This window comes from Brassica napus, unplaced genomic scaffold (assembly GCF_020379485.1).
Source record: "Brassica napus cultivar Da-Ae unplaced genomic scaffold, Da-Ae ScsIHWf_495;HRSCAF=751, whole genome shotgun sequence".
Taxonomy (NCBI): Eukaryota; Viridiplantae; Streptophyta; class Magnoliopsida; order Brassicales; family Brassicaceae; genus Brassica; species Brassica napus.
Window position 1 is genome coordinate 22288 of NW_026016571.1, and position 16107 is coordinate 38394.

Below are 16107 nucleotides of genomic sequence, written 5' to 3' on the forward strand. Positions count from 1 at the left end.
GTCGACGTGGAGGAGCCAGGTGGAATTTGGTTCCTCATTGGTTATTGCTCCCGTTGGAAGTTCGACCAGGAAGTCTGCGAGCACTTGTGATTTTGCGCTCGTCCTTGGTCGGTATTCGATGTCATACTCGCTCAACTCGACCGCCCACTTAGCCAATCGTCCTGATTGACTTGGGCTATGCAAAATTGTCCGTAAGGGAAAAGTCGTGAGGATGACAATCGTGTGGGATTGGAAATATGGTCTTAGTTTTCGGGCCGATGTTACGACCGCGCATGCCAATTTTTCCATCAACGGATATCTAGATTCGGCATCCAGCAAGGTTTTGCTTATGTAGAAAATAGGTTTCTGCTCTCCGCGTTCTTCCCTGATCAGGACTCCGCTTACGGCCGTTGCCGACACCGCGATGTACAAGAATAAAGGCTCCCCTTCCACGGGTTTTGCGAGGACTGGAGGAGTAGCTAAATAACGCTTCAGCTGTTGGAAGGCGTTTTCGCACTCTTCCGACCATTCGAATTTTTTATTTCCTCGCAGGACGTCGTAGAAGGGCAGGCACTTATCTGTTGATCGTGAAATAAATCGGTTAAGTGCTGCGATTCTGCCGGTCAGTCTTTGGACCTCCCGCTTGTTCTTTGGTGAAGCCATCTCGATTAGTGCGTTGATCTGTTTTGGATTTGCTTCGATGCCGCGGTTGGTGACCAAGTAGCCGAGGAATTCTCCTGATGCCACGGCGAATCTACATTTCGTCGGGTTGAGCTTCATGTTGTGGGAGTTTAGTTGTGCAAAGCATTCTTCGAGATGTGACACGTGATCTCTTGCTTTGAGGGATTTGACGAGCATGTCGTCGATATAAACTTCCATCGTTTTTCTGAGTTGTTTGGAGAACATTCGGTTCACGAGTCGTTGGTAAGTTGCTCCAGCGTTTTTGAGGCCGAAGGGCATTACCTTATAGCAATAAGTTCCGCGATCGGTAATGAACGCAGTCTTCTCACGATCGTCGGGATTCATCCTAATTTGATTATAACCTGAGAAGGCATCCATGAAGGATAAGAGTTCGTTGCCCGCTGTTGCTTCTACCAATCGATCGATATGTGGTAGAGGGAAGCTATCCTTTGGACATGCCTTGTTTAGGTCGGTAAAATCTACGCAAACTCGCCACTTCCCGTTTTTCTTTTTGACTACTACGGGGTTGGCGAGCCAGTCCGGGTATCTTACTTCCGTTATCGACCCAACTTTAAGCAATTTTTCGACCTCATCGTTTACTGCGGCAGCACGTTCGGGTCCCAGCTTCCGTCTTTTCTGTTTGACGGGTTTGAACGTTGGGTCGATATTCAGCTCGTGACATGTTATGTTAATGTCGATTCCTGGCATATCTTCCGCAGCCCATGCGAAAGTATTAAGGTTCTTTTTAAGACAGGTTATGAGTTCTGTCCTTAAAGGCTCGTGGAGATTGGCTCCAACCTCGACGCAGCGTTCTGGGAAGGCTTCGTCGAGACAGATCGTTACCACGGGTTCACATGTTGGCTCGCGTTTTTCATCTAGAGCTGCGATGATACGAGATTGCCAGAAGAATTCCGCTGAATCCTGACTTCGCGTATCTTTGCTGGAGGTTTTTTCTCCGCTTTCTTAGGAGTAATTTCGAGGATCGGTCTCTTTCGTTTTAGTTCCGCGGCGAAACAAACCTGCGAAACTCTTGGATTTCCCCAGATTACCTCGACTCCGTTAGGGGTCGGGAACTTGAGACAAAGATGGTAGGTTGATGGGATTGCGCGCATGGTGTTCAGCCATGGCGTCCCCATGATAACGTTGTAAGATGCGGGGCGGTCAACGACTAGAAACTCTGTGATGTTCGTCACGGTTCCGGCTTTGACAGCGAGTCTAATCGATCCATAGGCCATGGTCGTTTCCCCCGAAAGTCCTAGCAGTGGGCTTGGGTATTTCGCGAACTCGGATTGACTGATCCCCATCTTTTCAAGAGTGTCTTTGAAGATGATATCGGCCGAGCTTCCGGTATCGATTAGTACTCTAGCGACGTCGATATCTCGAATCGTCAACTCGATAACAAGGAGATCGTTTCGAGGTTTGGCTCGATAGATCGTTTCTCCCCCCTTGAATGAGATGACGTTCGCGCACGTCGAATCTCGCATATCGTTCCTGATCGTTGAGTGGCTTTTGCGGGTTAGATTGATCCGTAAGTCCCCCTCCTTCTAGCGCCAAACTGTGGGAACCGAAATTCACACTGTCGATTTCCGTTTAAATAAGGAAACTAAGAAAACCCTAGTTTCCCAGAGGACCCGGATATCTGTTAATTACCACACGTCAAGCAATCAGAACACGAGAATAACAACGATAAAAATAAGAAATCGAAAAGAGAGCAAAGTAGATCTTATTCCGAATCTGCGTATGAGCGTTACAACAAGGTATAAGCCTGGGCTCGAGAGCTGTCGGCGAGATTCCTAGTTCTAGCAACCCTAAGACGGCTAAACCTAATTGAGTCGCAGCTCGAAATAACAAAAACGGAAAATTGCCTAAATTGCTCTAAGTGCTAAGTTTTCTCTGAAAAAGTTCTCCCCTCTGCTCCTCGCCTAGGACTCCTTATATACTAGCTCCAAGGTCGGTTTACGCTTTTACTCTTCTGCCCTTAAGCCGTCATAGCATAAAAATGGAGATATTCCATTTTTCCCGATCTTCATAATTATCTTCAAAACTTCCGTATTTATCCGCGGAAACTTGACATTTATCCTTCCTTGTGGGCCAAGCGTAAACCATGCTGTGGTTTACGGGCTTTTGGTTAGGAAAATCGTAGGATGGGCTTCGAATCGTGTTTTAGGTCCCTTTGGGCCGTCTTCCGACTCGACACGTTTACTACGAGTTTTCCGCGGTTTCTAATCCGCGAAGTTTGATCGATGAATTAGAATAGCGGAAAACATGGACTGAGCTTGCTACGGTCTTCGGGAGATAGCATTCGAAGGTTTGATGAGAATGCATGGACTGGTGTCGTATCGATGTTCGGAAAGGTTCAATCGCTACACAGCGACCGAAATTTGGCTCGAGCCCGGTCGCTACGTAGCGACCGAGTGAGATGAGTGCTCGGTCGCTACGTAGCGACCGAGCTTTGGCTTGAGCTCGGTCGCTACGTAGCGACCGAGCGGGACGATCGCTCGGTCGCTACGTAGCGACCGAGCTTGGCTGAGCTCGGTCGCTACATAGCGACCGAGCGGGACGATCGCTCGGTCGCTACGTAGCGACCGAGCTTGGCTGAGCTTGGTCGCTACGTAGCGACCGAGCGGGACGATCGCTCGGTCGCTACGTAGCGACCGAGCTTTGGCTCGAGCTCGGTCGCTACGTAGCGACCGAGCGGGACGATCGCTCGGTCGCTACGTAGCGATCGAGCTTGGCTGAGCTTGGTCGCTACGTAGCGACCGAGCGGGACGATCGCTCGGTCGCTACGTAGCGACCGAGCTTTGGCTCGAGCTCGGTCGCTACGTAGCGACCGAGAGGGACGATCGCTCGGTCGCTACGTAGCGACCGAGCTTGGCTGAGCTCGGTCGCTACGTAGCGACCGAGCGGGATGATCGCTCGGTCGCTACGTAGCGACCGAGCTTTGGTTCGAGCTTGGTTGCTACGTAGCGACTGAGCTCGACGATCGCTTGGTCGCTACGTAGCGACCTGTTTCGAGCTTTTCCTCGGACATCTCGATTCTTTCTTCCGTAAAGCTTTTTCGTAAGAAAGAGTCTATTTCGAAAAATACTCTTCGGAGAAATTCTTATTTTCCTCCTCGGACGTTTTGAATGTTAAATTTGTCGTAACCGTTTTTGACCCCAACAACCACCAAGATCTACACCGTAAACTCAGGCGTTTGCTTCAAGGTTCTAATTCAGTTGAGGACTATCACCAGGAGATGGAGACCTTGATGATCAAAGCTGATGTAGAAGAGCCCTTAGACGCCACCATGGCCAGATTTCTTACCGGGCTCAACCGGGACATACAAGACCGGATGGAGCTGGAAGACTATGACAGCATGGAGCAGATGCTACACAAGGCTGTGCTGATCGAGCAACAAGTCAAGAGAAAGGGTCTCACTAAACCGACCTTTGCTTCTAAACCGACCTTTGCTTCCAAGCCAAACTATCAAGAGAAGGGTAAGTCTTCTTCCACAACAAATACAGCTTTTAAGACTAATATCCCTGCTCGTGTTGATAGAGAAAAGAAAGAAGAGCCTACCAAACGAACCAGAGACATCCAATGCTTTAGGTGTCATGGCCTTGGCCACTATGCCAACCGATGTCCAAACCAAAAGGTGATGGTGCTCTTGGAGAATGGAGAAGTCGAATCTGAAGAAGACAAGGAGGATCTCGGACCAGTGTATGATGATGATGATGATGAGGAAGAAGCACTTGACTTCCCGGTTCATGGTCCCCTTCTTGTTACTAGGAGGGTCTTGGACGACACCACTGATCCCATCTTTGATGAGGAGGTCGATGGAGTGATCGATGAGTTTTGCTCGACCTTTGTGGAGAGTTCTGATCCGATCTATGATGAGGATGTTCTTGATGAGCCGAGCCATGGTTCACTACTGGTTACTAGGCGTGCCTTGAGTGTCCAACCAAAATCCAATGACAAAGAACAAAGGGAGAATCTCTTTCACTCTAGATGTCTCATTTCTGATAAAGTTTGTTCTTTAATCATTGATGGAGGTAGTTGCACTAATGTGGCTAGTGACACCCTTGTAAAGAAACTTGGGCTTGTTACTCGGCCTCTTTCTCGTCCTTTCAGGTTGGAGTGGCTCAATGAGGCCGGAGAACAGTATGTGAAGGAGCAAGTCACGGTTCCACTCTCCATTGGCCGATATGAGGATGAGGTTGTGTGCAATGTGCTTCCCATGGATGCTTGCCATGTTCTCTTGGGCCGGCCTTGGCAATTTGACAAGAAGGCAGTGCATGATGGTTTCACAAACCGGCATTCATTTGATCATAAGGGAAAGAAGATCACCTTGGTGCCTTTGTCGCCTTCGGAAGTACATCAAGACCAGGTCCAACTTAAGAAGAACCAAGACCAAGACTCTAAAGCTGATAAACCTGAGACCAGTACCAAAAACTCCAACTTCTTTATCAAAGAAAGTCAGGTAAGGAAGTCTCTTTGCTTTCAAAAGCCATTTCTCTTACTGATTTATAAAGAGTCTCTTTTGGCCTCATCTTCCTCTGACCTTACCAGAGATTCCGAGTGAATTTTTAGGTATCTTGCAGGATTATTCTGATGTGTTTCCAGAAGAAAATCCCAAAGGATTGCCACCGGTGAGAGGCATTGAGCATCAGATCGATCTCATCCCGGGCGCCTCTCTACCGAACCGACCAGCGTACCACACCAATCCGGTCGAGACCAAGGAGCTGGAGAACAGATCAATGACTTGCTTGAGAAGGGATACATCAGAGAGAGTCTCAGTCCCTGTGCCGTGCCTGTTCTACTTGTACCAAAGAAGGATGGCTCCTGGAGGATGTGTGTGGACTGCCGGGCCATAAACAACATCACGGTAAAGTATCGACATCCTATCTCTCGTCTTGATGATATGCTTGATGAACTCCATGGTTCTAAGTACTTTTCTAAGATAGATTTGAGAAGTGGCTATCATCAGATTAGGATGAAAGAAGGTGATGAATGGAAAACGGCCTTTAAAACAAAACTAGGTTTGTATGAGTGGCTTGTCATGCCCTTTGGTCTCACTAATGCACCTAGTACTTTCATGCGCCTAATGAATCATGTCTTGAGGTCTTTTATTGGTCATTTTGTTGTGGTTTACTTTGATGACATTTTTATTTACAGCAAAAGCCTTGATGAGCACAAACAGTATTTGAAATCTGTTCTTGAAGTCCTTAGAAAGGAACGTTTGTTTGCTAACCTTGGAAAGTGTTCTTTTGGCACAGATCATGTGGTCTTTCTAGGTTTTGTTGTAGGTGCAGATGGCTTGAGAGTGGACGAACAGAAGGTCCAAGCAATACGAGACTGGCCCATTCCGACCACCATTGGTGAAGTAAGAAGCTTCCATGGCCTTGCCGGCTTCTATAGGCGATTTGTTCAAAACTTCAGTACCTTGGCCACTCCTCTTACTGAAGTAATCAAGAAGAACGTGGGGTTCAAATGGGGACCAGCTCAGGAAGAAGCATTCGAAATCCTTAAAGGGAAGTTGACTCACGCCCCTTTACTTGTACTTCCAGATTTTTCTAAAGCTTTTGAAATCGAATGTGATGCTTCTGGTGTTGGTATTGGTGCTGTGTTGATGCAGGATGGAAAATCAGTGGCTTATTTCAGTGAGAAGCTTGGAGGAGCCTTGCTCAACTACCACACATACGACCAAGAACTCTATGCCTTGGTGAGGGCCCTTCAAACATGGCAGCACTATCTTTGGCCTAAGGAGTTCATCATCCACACTGATCATCAGTCTCTAAGACACCTTAAGGGTCAGCAGAAGCTCAACAAGAGGCATGCTCGTTGGATGGAGTTCATTGAGACATTCCCTTATGTGATCAAGTACAAACAAGGTAAGGAGAATGTTGTGGCTGATGCATTGTCTCGAAGGTATACTCTTCTCTCAGTCCTTGAAACTAAATTGCTTGGCTTTGAATTTATCAAGGATCTTTATGCTTCTGATCAGGATTTTAAAGAGATTTTTTAAAAATGCTCAAAGGTTGCTTATGGCAAATACTTTCAAAATTCTGGTTTCTTATTCTTTGATAACCGTTTGTGTGTGCCCCAATGTTCTTTGAGGGAGTTGTTTCTCAGGGAAGCTCATGGAGGTGGGCTTATGGGACACTTTGGTGTCAAGAAGACTTACAAGGCGGTTCATGACCATTTCTACTGGCCGAGCCTGATGAAAGATGTTGAGAGGATCTGTAGCCGATGTGTGGTGTGCAAGAAGTCTAAGCCTAAAGCATCACACCGCGGTTTGTACTCAGCTCTACCCATTCCCTCTCATCCTTGGGTAGACATTTCTATGGATTTTGTGCTTGGATTGCCTAGGTCTAAAGCTGGACGAGATTCTATCTTTGTGGTTGTTGATAGGTTCTCGAAAATTGCTCATTTCATTCCTTGTCACAAAACTGATGATGCTGTGCAAGTTGCAGATTTATTCTTTAAGAAAGTTGTTAGATTGCATGGAATGCCTAAGACCATTGTCTCTTATCGTGATGCTAAGTTCCTTACCTATTTTTGGAAGACCTTGTGGTCTAAGCTAGGTACTAGATTAATGTTCTCTACAACTTATCATCCGCAAACTGATGGGCAAACTGAAGTAGTTAACCGAACCTTGTCTGCTTTGCTTAGATCTTTGGTTAAAAAGAATCTTAGGACTTGGGAAGAATGTTTGCCTCATGTTAAATTTGCTTATAACCATGCTTTGCATTCAGCTACTAAGTTTTCTCCTTTTGAGGTTGTTTATGGATTTAATCCCTTGTCTCCACTTGATCTTTTACCTTTGCCTTTGAGTGAACGAGTTAATACAGATGGCAAGAGGAAGGTGGACACGATCAAGAAGCTGCATGAACAGGTCCGTGCCAACATTGAAGCCAAGACCGAGGGCTACAAACGACTTGCAGACAAGAAAAGGAAAGAAGTGATCTTCCAGGAAGGTGATCTTGTTTGGGTCCACATGAGGAAGGAACGATTCCCGGAACAAAGGAAGTTCAAACTCATGCCCCGGGTCGATGGTCCATTCCAGATTCTCAGGAAACTCCATGACAATGCTTACCAGCTTGATCTTCAGGGTAAGTATGATATCTCTTCAAGTTTTAATGTTTCTGATTTATCTCCTTTTTGCGCAGATGATCCGGATTTGTGGTCAAATCCTTTTGAAGAGGGAGGGAATGATAGAACCCAGGACCTGGACCAGGACGTGGAGCAGACTCAGCATGGTGACCAGGACGATCAGATCAGTCCAACTGAGGTTCAGCCATTCAGCCGTACCAGATCAACGGACAGAGCCGTGTACCGGATCGACCCGCGTGCACCCGGACGTGACCTAAGGATGGATCCACGACCTGATGACCGAGCCAAACCACAGGCGTTCTTCCCCGACCCATTCGCCATTCTAGAGCCAACAGTCAAGCCAGAACCCATGATCCTCGAGAAGAATCAGATTCCGGACTTAGCCTATCTTTCCTTGCCCGTTTGGGACGTACCGCACGCCCGGATCAGGCTGATCACGACCTTTCCAACCACTTTGATGATTTCATGATGATCGATGCTTCCAACTACTCCAGAGGAAGGATACTTAAGCTCTCTGAAGATTTGGGTCGAGCTATCTCTTCATCCGTTCATGGATCATCGACGATCAATCATGCGGTCAGCCTTACATCCGTCCTGCTCCTTACCGCGGATGACCTGATCACCACATAATGAACTTGGACATCTTTGTGAATCTGGACCAGTCAACACAAGAATCCGCACCTTGACCAGTCTTTAGTCAAAGTCTTCATTTCTAGTTTCTATGTCTTGTTTTCATTCATTTCTATCTTCTATGTTGTCTTTTCCCACAAATGTCTTTATGTTTCTTTGACTCACAAACCTTATAAGTATGTGATGATCCCCCTTAATAAAATCACATCGATTTTCCTTTGCTTCTTTTGAGTCTTCTCTCATTGTTCTTTGCTTAGAACATTCATACTTCTCTTGGTGAGCTCATCTCCAAGCGAACCACTTCGTTGTGTTGGACCGGTGTGTCACATCCGACAACCTTCGAATCTCTGGTAGTATCTTTGGGCTATTCCGCAACCCTTAGTGTCACCCCTCGATCCATCAGTTCTCAATCCTCTCGCATCTGGGTTCATATCAACCTTACCGAAAGAGTGATCCTTATTTTGGTTCTCTCACCACGAGGGCCAAAATCACACGAACAGTCCACAGGAAGGGTCAGCGTGCGGAGTCAAAGGACCAACGTGCTGATATGTGTACTTATGGACAGCCACGGACGTCATGTGTGTACTGACGGACACACACGGACACACACGCACAGCCACGAACGTCCTATGTGTGCTGACAGACACACACAGACGTCCTGTGTGTGCTGACGGACACCCACGGACTTCCTGTGTGTACTGAACAGACAGCCCACGTGGGCCTAAATCACCCGAACAGTCCACGGGAAGGGTAAGCGTGCTGAGTCCAAGGACCAACGTGCTGATATGTGTACTGATGGACAGCCACGGACGTCCTGTGTGTGCTGACGGACACACACAGACACACAAGGACAGCCACGGACGAACTGTGTGCTGACAGACACACACAGACGTCCTGTGTGTGCTGGCGGACACCCACGGACATCCTGTGTGTACTGAACTATAGCCCACTTGGGCCAAAATCACCCAAACAGTCCACGGGAAGGGCCAGCGTGCAGAGTCCAAGGACCAACGTGCTGATATGTGTACTGATGGACAGCCACGAACGTCCTGTGTGTGCAGACGGACACACACGGACAGCCACAGACGTCTTGTGTATGCAAACGGACACACACGGACGTTTTGTGTGTGCTGACGGACACCCACGGACGTCCTGTGTGTGCTGACAGACACACACGGACACACACGGATGACCTGTGTGTGCTGACGGACAGCCACAAACAGCCACGGACGTCCTGTGTGTGCTGGCGGACACCAACGGACGTCCTGTGTGTACTGAACAGACAGCCCACGTGGAATAAAATCACCCAAACAGTCCACGGGAAGGGCCAGCGTGCTGAGTCCAAGGACCAACGTGCTGATATGTGTACTGAGGGACAGCCACGGACGTCCTGTGTGTGCGGACGGACATAGATGCACACACACGGACAGCCACGACGTTCTGTGTGTGTAGGCGGACACCCACAGACGTCCTGTGTGTACTGAACAGACAGCCCACGAGGGCCAAAATTACCCGAACAGTCCACAGGAAGGGTCAGCATGCGGAGTCAAAGGACCAACGTGCTGATATGTGTACTGATGGACAGCCACAGACGTCATGTGTGTGCTGACAGACACACACGGACACACACGCACAGCCACGAATCTCCTGTGTGTGCTGATGGACACAAACGGACGTCCTGTGTGTGCTGACGGACAGCCACAAACGTTCTGTGTGTACTGAACAGACAGCCCACGTGGGCCAAAATCACCCAAACAGTCCATGGGAACGGCCAGCGTGCTGAGTCCAAGGACCAGCGTGCTGAGTCCAAGGACCAGCGTGCTGATATGTATACTGATGGACAGCCACGGACGTCCTGTGTGTGCTGACGGACACACACGGACCGCCACGGACGTCCTGTGTGTGCTGGCGGACACCCACAGACGTCCTGTGTGTACTGAACAGATAGCCCACGTGGGCCAAAATCACCCAAACAGTCCACGGGAAGGGCCAGCGTGCAGAGTCCAAGGACCAACGTGCTGATATGTGTACTGATGGACAGCCACAGACGTCCTGTCTGTACTGACAGACACACACGTACAGCCACAGACGTCCTGTGTATGCTTACGGACACACACGAACGTCCTGTGTGTGCTGACCGACACCCACGAACGTCCTGTGTGTGCTGACAGACACACACGGACACACACGGATGTCCTGTGTGTGCTGACAGACAGCCACAAACAGCCCCGGACGTCCTGTGTGTGCTGGCGGACACCCATGGACGTCCTGTGTGTACTGAAAAGACAGCCCACTTGGGATAAAATCACCCAAACAGTCCACGGGAAGGGCCAGCGTGCTGAGTCCAAGGACCAACGTGCTGATATGTGTACTGAGGGACAGCCACGGCCGTCCTGTGTGTGCTGACGGACACAGACAGACACACACGGACAGCCACGGACGTCCTGTGTGTGCTGGCGGACACCGACGGACGTCCTGTGTGCACTGAACAGACAGCCCACGAGGGCCAAAATTACCCGAACAGTCCACAGGAAGGGTCAGCGTGCGGAGTCAAAGGACCAACGTGCTGATATGTGTACTGATGGCCAGCCACAGACGTCATGTGTGTGCTGACAGACACACACGCACAGCCACGAATATCCTGTTTGTGCTGACGGACACACACATACGTCCTGTGTGTGCTGACGGACACCCACAGACGTCCTGTGTGTACTGAACAGACAGCCCACGTGGGCCGAAATCACCCAAATAGTCCACGGGAACGGCCAGCGTGCTGAGTCCAAGGACCAGCGTGCTGATATGTATACTGATGGACAGCCAAGTATGTCCTGTGTGTGCTTACGGACACACACGGACACACACGGACCGCCACACACGTCCTGTGTGTTCTGGCGGACACCCACGGACGTCCTGTGTGTACTGAACAGATAGCCCACGTGGGCCAAAATCACCCAAACAGTCTACGAGAAGGGCCAGCGTGCAGAGTCCAAGGACCAACGTGCTGATATGTGTACTGATGGACAGCCACAAACGTCCTGTGTGTGCTGACGGACACACACGTACAGCCACGGACATCCTGTGTATGCTTACGGACAGACACGAACGTCCTGTGTGTGCTGACCGACACCCACGAACGTCCTGTGTGTGCTGACAGACAGCCACAAACAGCCCCAGACGTCCTGTGTGTGCTGGCGGACAGCCACAAACAACCCCAGACGTCCTGTGTGTGCTGGCGGACCCCCATGGACGTCCTGTGTGTACTGAACAGACAGCCCACTTGGGACAAAATCACCCAAACAGTCCACAGGAAGGGTCAGCGTGCTGATATGTGTACTGAGGGACAGCCACGGACGTCCTGTGTGTGCTGACGGACACAGACGGACACAGACGGACACACACGGACAGCCACGGACGTCCTGTGTGTGCTGGTGGACACCCACGGACGTCCTGTGTGTACGGAACAGACAGCCCACGAGGGCCAAAATCACCCGAACAGTCCACAAGAAGGGCCAGCGTGCGGAGTCCAAGGACCAATGTGCTGATATGTGTACTGATGGACAGCCACGGATGTCATGTTTGTGCTGGCGGACACCCACGGACGTCCTGTGTGTACTGAACAGTTAGCCCACGTGGGCCAAAATCACCCAAACAGTCCACGGGAAGGGCCAGCATGCAGAGTCCAAGGACCAACGTGCTCATATGTGTACTGATGGACAGCCACAGACGTCCTGTCTGTGCTGACAGACACACACGTACAGCCACAGACGTCCTGTGTATGCTTACGGACACACACGAACGTCCTGTGTGTGCTGACCGACACCCACGAACGTCCTGTGTGTGCTGACAGACACACACGGACACACACGGATGTCCTGTGTGTGCTGACAGACAGCCACAAACAGCCCCGGACGTCCTGTGTGTGCTGGCGGACACCCAAGGACGTCCTGTGTGTACTGAAAAGACAGCCCACTTGGGATAAAATCACCCAAACAGTCCACGGGAAGGGCCAGCGTGCTGAGTCCAAGGACCAACGTGCTGATATGTGTACTGAGGGACAGCCACGGCCGTCCTGTGTGTGCTGACGGACACAGACAGACACACACGGACAGCCACGGACGTCCTGTGTGTGCTGGCGGACACCGACGGACGTCCTGTGTGTACTGAACAGACAGCCCACGAGGGCCAAAATTACCCGAACAGTCCACAGGAAGGGTCACCGTGCGGAGTCAAAGGACCAACGTGCTGATATGTGTACTGATGGCCAGTCACAGACGTCATGTGTGTGCTGACAGACACACACGCACAGCCACGAATATCCTGTTTGTGCTGACGGACACCCACAGACGTCCTGTGTGTACTGAACATACAGCCCACGTGGGCCGAAATCACCCAAATAGTCCACGGGAACGGCTAGCGTGCTGAGTCCAAGGACCAGCGTGCTGATATGTATACTGATGGACCGCCACAGACGTCCTGTGTGTTCTGGCGGACACACACGGACACACACGGACCGCCACGGACGTCCTGTGTGTACTGAACAGATAGCCCACGTGGGCCAAAATCACCCAAACAGTCCACGGGAAGGGCCAGCGTGCAGAGTCCAAGAACCAACGTGCTGATATGTGTACTGATGGACAGCCACAAACGTCCTGTGTGTGCTGACGGACACACACGTACAGCCACGGACATCCTGTGTATGCTTACGGACAGACACGAACGTCCTGTGTGTGCTGACCGACACCCACGAACGTCCTGTGTGTGCTGACAGACAGCCACAAACAGCCCCAGACGTCCTGTGTGTGCTGGCGGACAGCCACAAACAACCCCAGACGTCCTGTGTGTGCTGGCGGACCCCCATGGACGTCCTGTGTGTACTGAACAGACAGCCCACTTGGGACAAAATCACCCAAACAGTCCACAGGAAGGGTCAGCGTGCTGATATGTGTACTGAGGGACAGCCACAGACGTCCTGTGTGTGCTGACGGACACAGACGGACACAGACGGACACACACGGACAGCCACGGACGTCCTGTGTGTGCTGGTGGACACCCACGGACGTCCTGTGTGTACGGAATAGACAGCCCACGAGGGCCAAAATCACCCGAACAGTCCACAAGAAGGGCCAGCGTGCGGAGTCCAAGGACCAACGTGCTGATATGTGTACTGATGGACAGCCACGGATGTCATGTGTGTGCTGGCGGACACCCACAGACGTCCTGTGTGTACTGAACAGATAGCCCACGTGGGCCAAAATCACCCAAACAGTCCACGGGAAGGGCCAGCGTGCAGAGTCCAAGGACCAACGTGCTGATATGTGTACTGATGGACAGCCACAGACGTCCTGTCTGTGCTGACAGACACACAAGTACAGCCACAGACGTCCTGTGTATGCTTACGGACACACACGAATGTCCTGTGTGTGCTGACCGACACCCATGAACGTCCTGTGTGTGCTGACAGACACACACGGACACACACAGATGTCCTGTGTGTGCTGACAGACAGCCACAAACAGCCCCGGACGTCCTGTGTGTGCTGGCGGACACCCATGGACGTCCTGTGTGTACTGAAAAGACAGCCCACTTGGGATAAAATCACCCAAACAGTCCACGGGAAGGGCCAGCGTGCTGAGTCCAAGGACCAACGTGCTGATATGTGTACTGAGGGACAGCCACGGCCGTCCTGTGTGTGCTGACGGACACAGACAGACACACACGGACAGCCACGGACGTCCTGTGTGTGCTGGCGGACACCGACGGACGTCCTGTGTGTACTGAACAGACAGCCCACGAGGGCCAAAATTACCCGAACAGTCCACAGGAAGGGTCAGCGTGCGGAGTCAAAGGACCAACGTGCTGATATGTGTACTGATGGCCAGTCACAGACGTCATGTGTGTGCTGACAGACACACACGCACAGCCACGAATATCCTGTTTGTGCTGACGGACACCCACAGACGTCCTGTGTGTACTGAACATACAGCCCACGTGGGCCGAAATCACCCAAATAGTCCACGGGAACGGCCAGCGTGCTGAGTCCAAGGACCAGCGTGCTGATATGTATACTGATGGACCGCCACAGACGTCCTGTGTGTTCTGGCGGACACACACGGACACACACGGACCGCCACGGACGTCATGTGTGTACTGAACAGATAGCCCACGTGGGCCAAAATCACCCAAACAGTCCACGGGAAGGGCCAGCGTGCAGAGTCCAAGAACCAACGTGCTGATATGTGTACTGATGGACAGCCACAAACGTCCTGTGTGTGCTGACGGACACACACGTACAGCCACGGACATCCTGTGTATGCTTACGGACAGACACGAACGTCCTGTGTGTGCTGACCGACACCACGAACGTCCTGTGTGTGCTGACAGACAGCCACAAACAGCCCCAGACGTCCTGTGTGTGCTGGCGGACAGCCACAAACAACCCCAGACGTCCTGTGTGTGCTGGCGGACCCCCATGGACGTCCTGTGTGTACTGAACAGACAGCCCACTTGGGACAAAATCACCCAAACAGTCCACAGGAAGGGTCAGCGTGCTGATATGTGTACTGAGGGACAGCCACAGACGTCCTGTGTGTGCTGACGGACACAGACGGACACAGACGGACACACACGGACAGCCACGGACGTCCTGTGTATGCTGGTGGACACCCACGGACGTCCTGTGTGTACGGAACAGACAGCCCACGAGGGCCAAAATCACCCGAACAGTCCACAAGAAGGGCCAGCGTGCGGAGTCCAAGGACCAACGTGCTGATATGTGTACTGATGGACAGCCACGGATGTCATGTGTGTGCTGGCGGACACCCACAGACGTCCTGTGTGTACTGAACAGATAGCCCACGTGGGCCAAAATCACCCAAACAGTCCACGGGAAGGGCCAGCGTGCAGAGTCCAAGGACCAACGTGCTGATATGTGTACTGATGGACAGCCACAGACGTCCTGTCTGTGCTGACAGACACACACGTACAGCCACAGACGTCCTGTGTATGCTTACGGACACACACGAACGTCCTGTGTGTGCTGACCGACACCCACGAACGTCCTGTGTGTGCTGACAGACACACACGGACACACACGGATGTCCTGTGTGTGCTGACAGACAGCCACAAACAGCCCCGGACGTCCTGTGTGTGCTGGCGGACACCCATGGACGTCCTGTGTGTACTGAAAAGACAGCCCACTTGGGATAAAATCACCCAAACAGTCCACGGGAAGGGCCAGCGTGCTGAGTCCAAGGACCAACGTGCTGATATGTGTACTGAGGGACAGCCACGGCCGTCCTGTGTGTGCTGACGGACACAGACAGACACACACGGACAGCCACGGACGTCCTGTGTGTGCTGGCGGACACCGACGGACGTCCTGTGTGTACTGAACAGACAGCCCACGAGGGCCAAAATTACCCGAACAGTCCACAGGAAGGGTCAGCGTGCGGAGTCAAAGGACCAACGTGCTGATATGTGTACTGATGGCCAGTCACAGACGTCATGTGTGTGCTGACAGACACACACGCACAGCCACGAATATCCTGTTTGTGCTGACGGACACCCACAGACGTCCGGTGTGTACTGAACATACAGCCCACGTGGGCCGAAATCACCCAAATAGTCCACGGGAACGGCCAGCGTGCTGAGTCCAAGGACCAGCGTGCTGATATGTATACTGATGGACAGCCAAGTATGTCCTGTGTGTGCTTACGGACACAC

The 16107-nt window shown here is 51.4% G+C and overlaps 1 protein-coding gene across 1 annotated transcript in view; it reads left to right on the top strand.

Moving 5' to 3' along the window:
• Positions 1-6796: 6796 nt before the first annotated feature.
• LOC125604258 overlaps positions 6797-16107 on the top strand; it is a 53671-nt gene continuing 44360 nt past the window's right edge. Inside the window, exons 1-3 of the mRNA XM_048774720.1 lie at positions 6797-6935; positions 7494-7754; positions 7845-7933. Coding sequence (XP_048630677.1) covers positions 6797-6935; positions 7494-7754; positions 7845-7933 — 489 coding nt within the window. The remainder of the gene's footprint in view (positions 6936-7493; positions 7755-7844; positions 7934-16107) is intronic.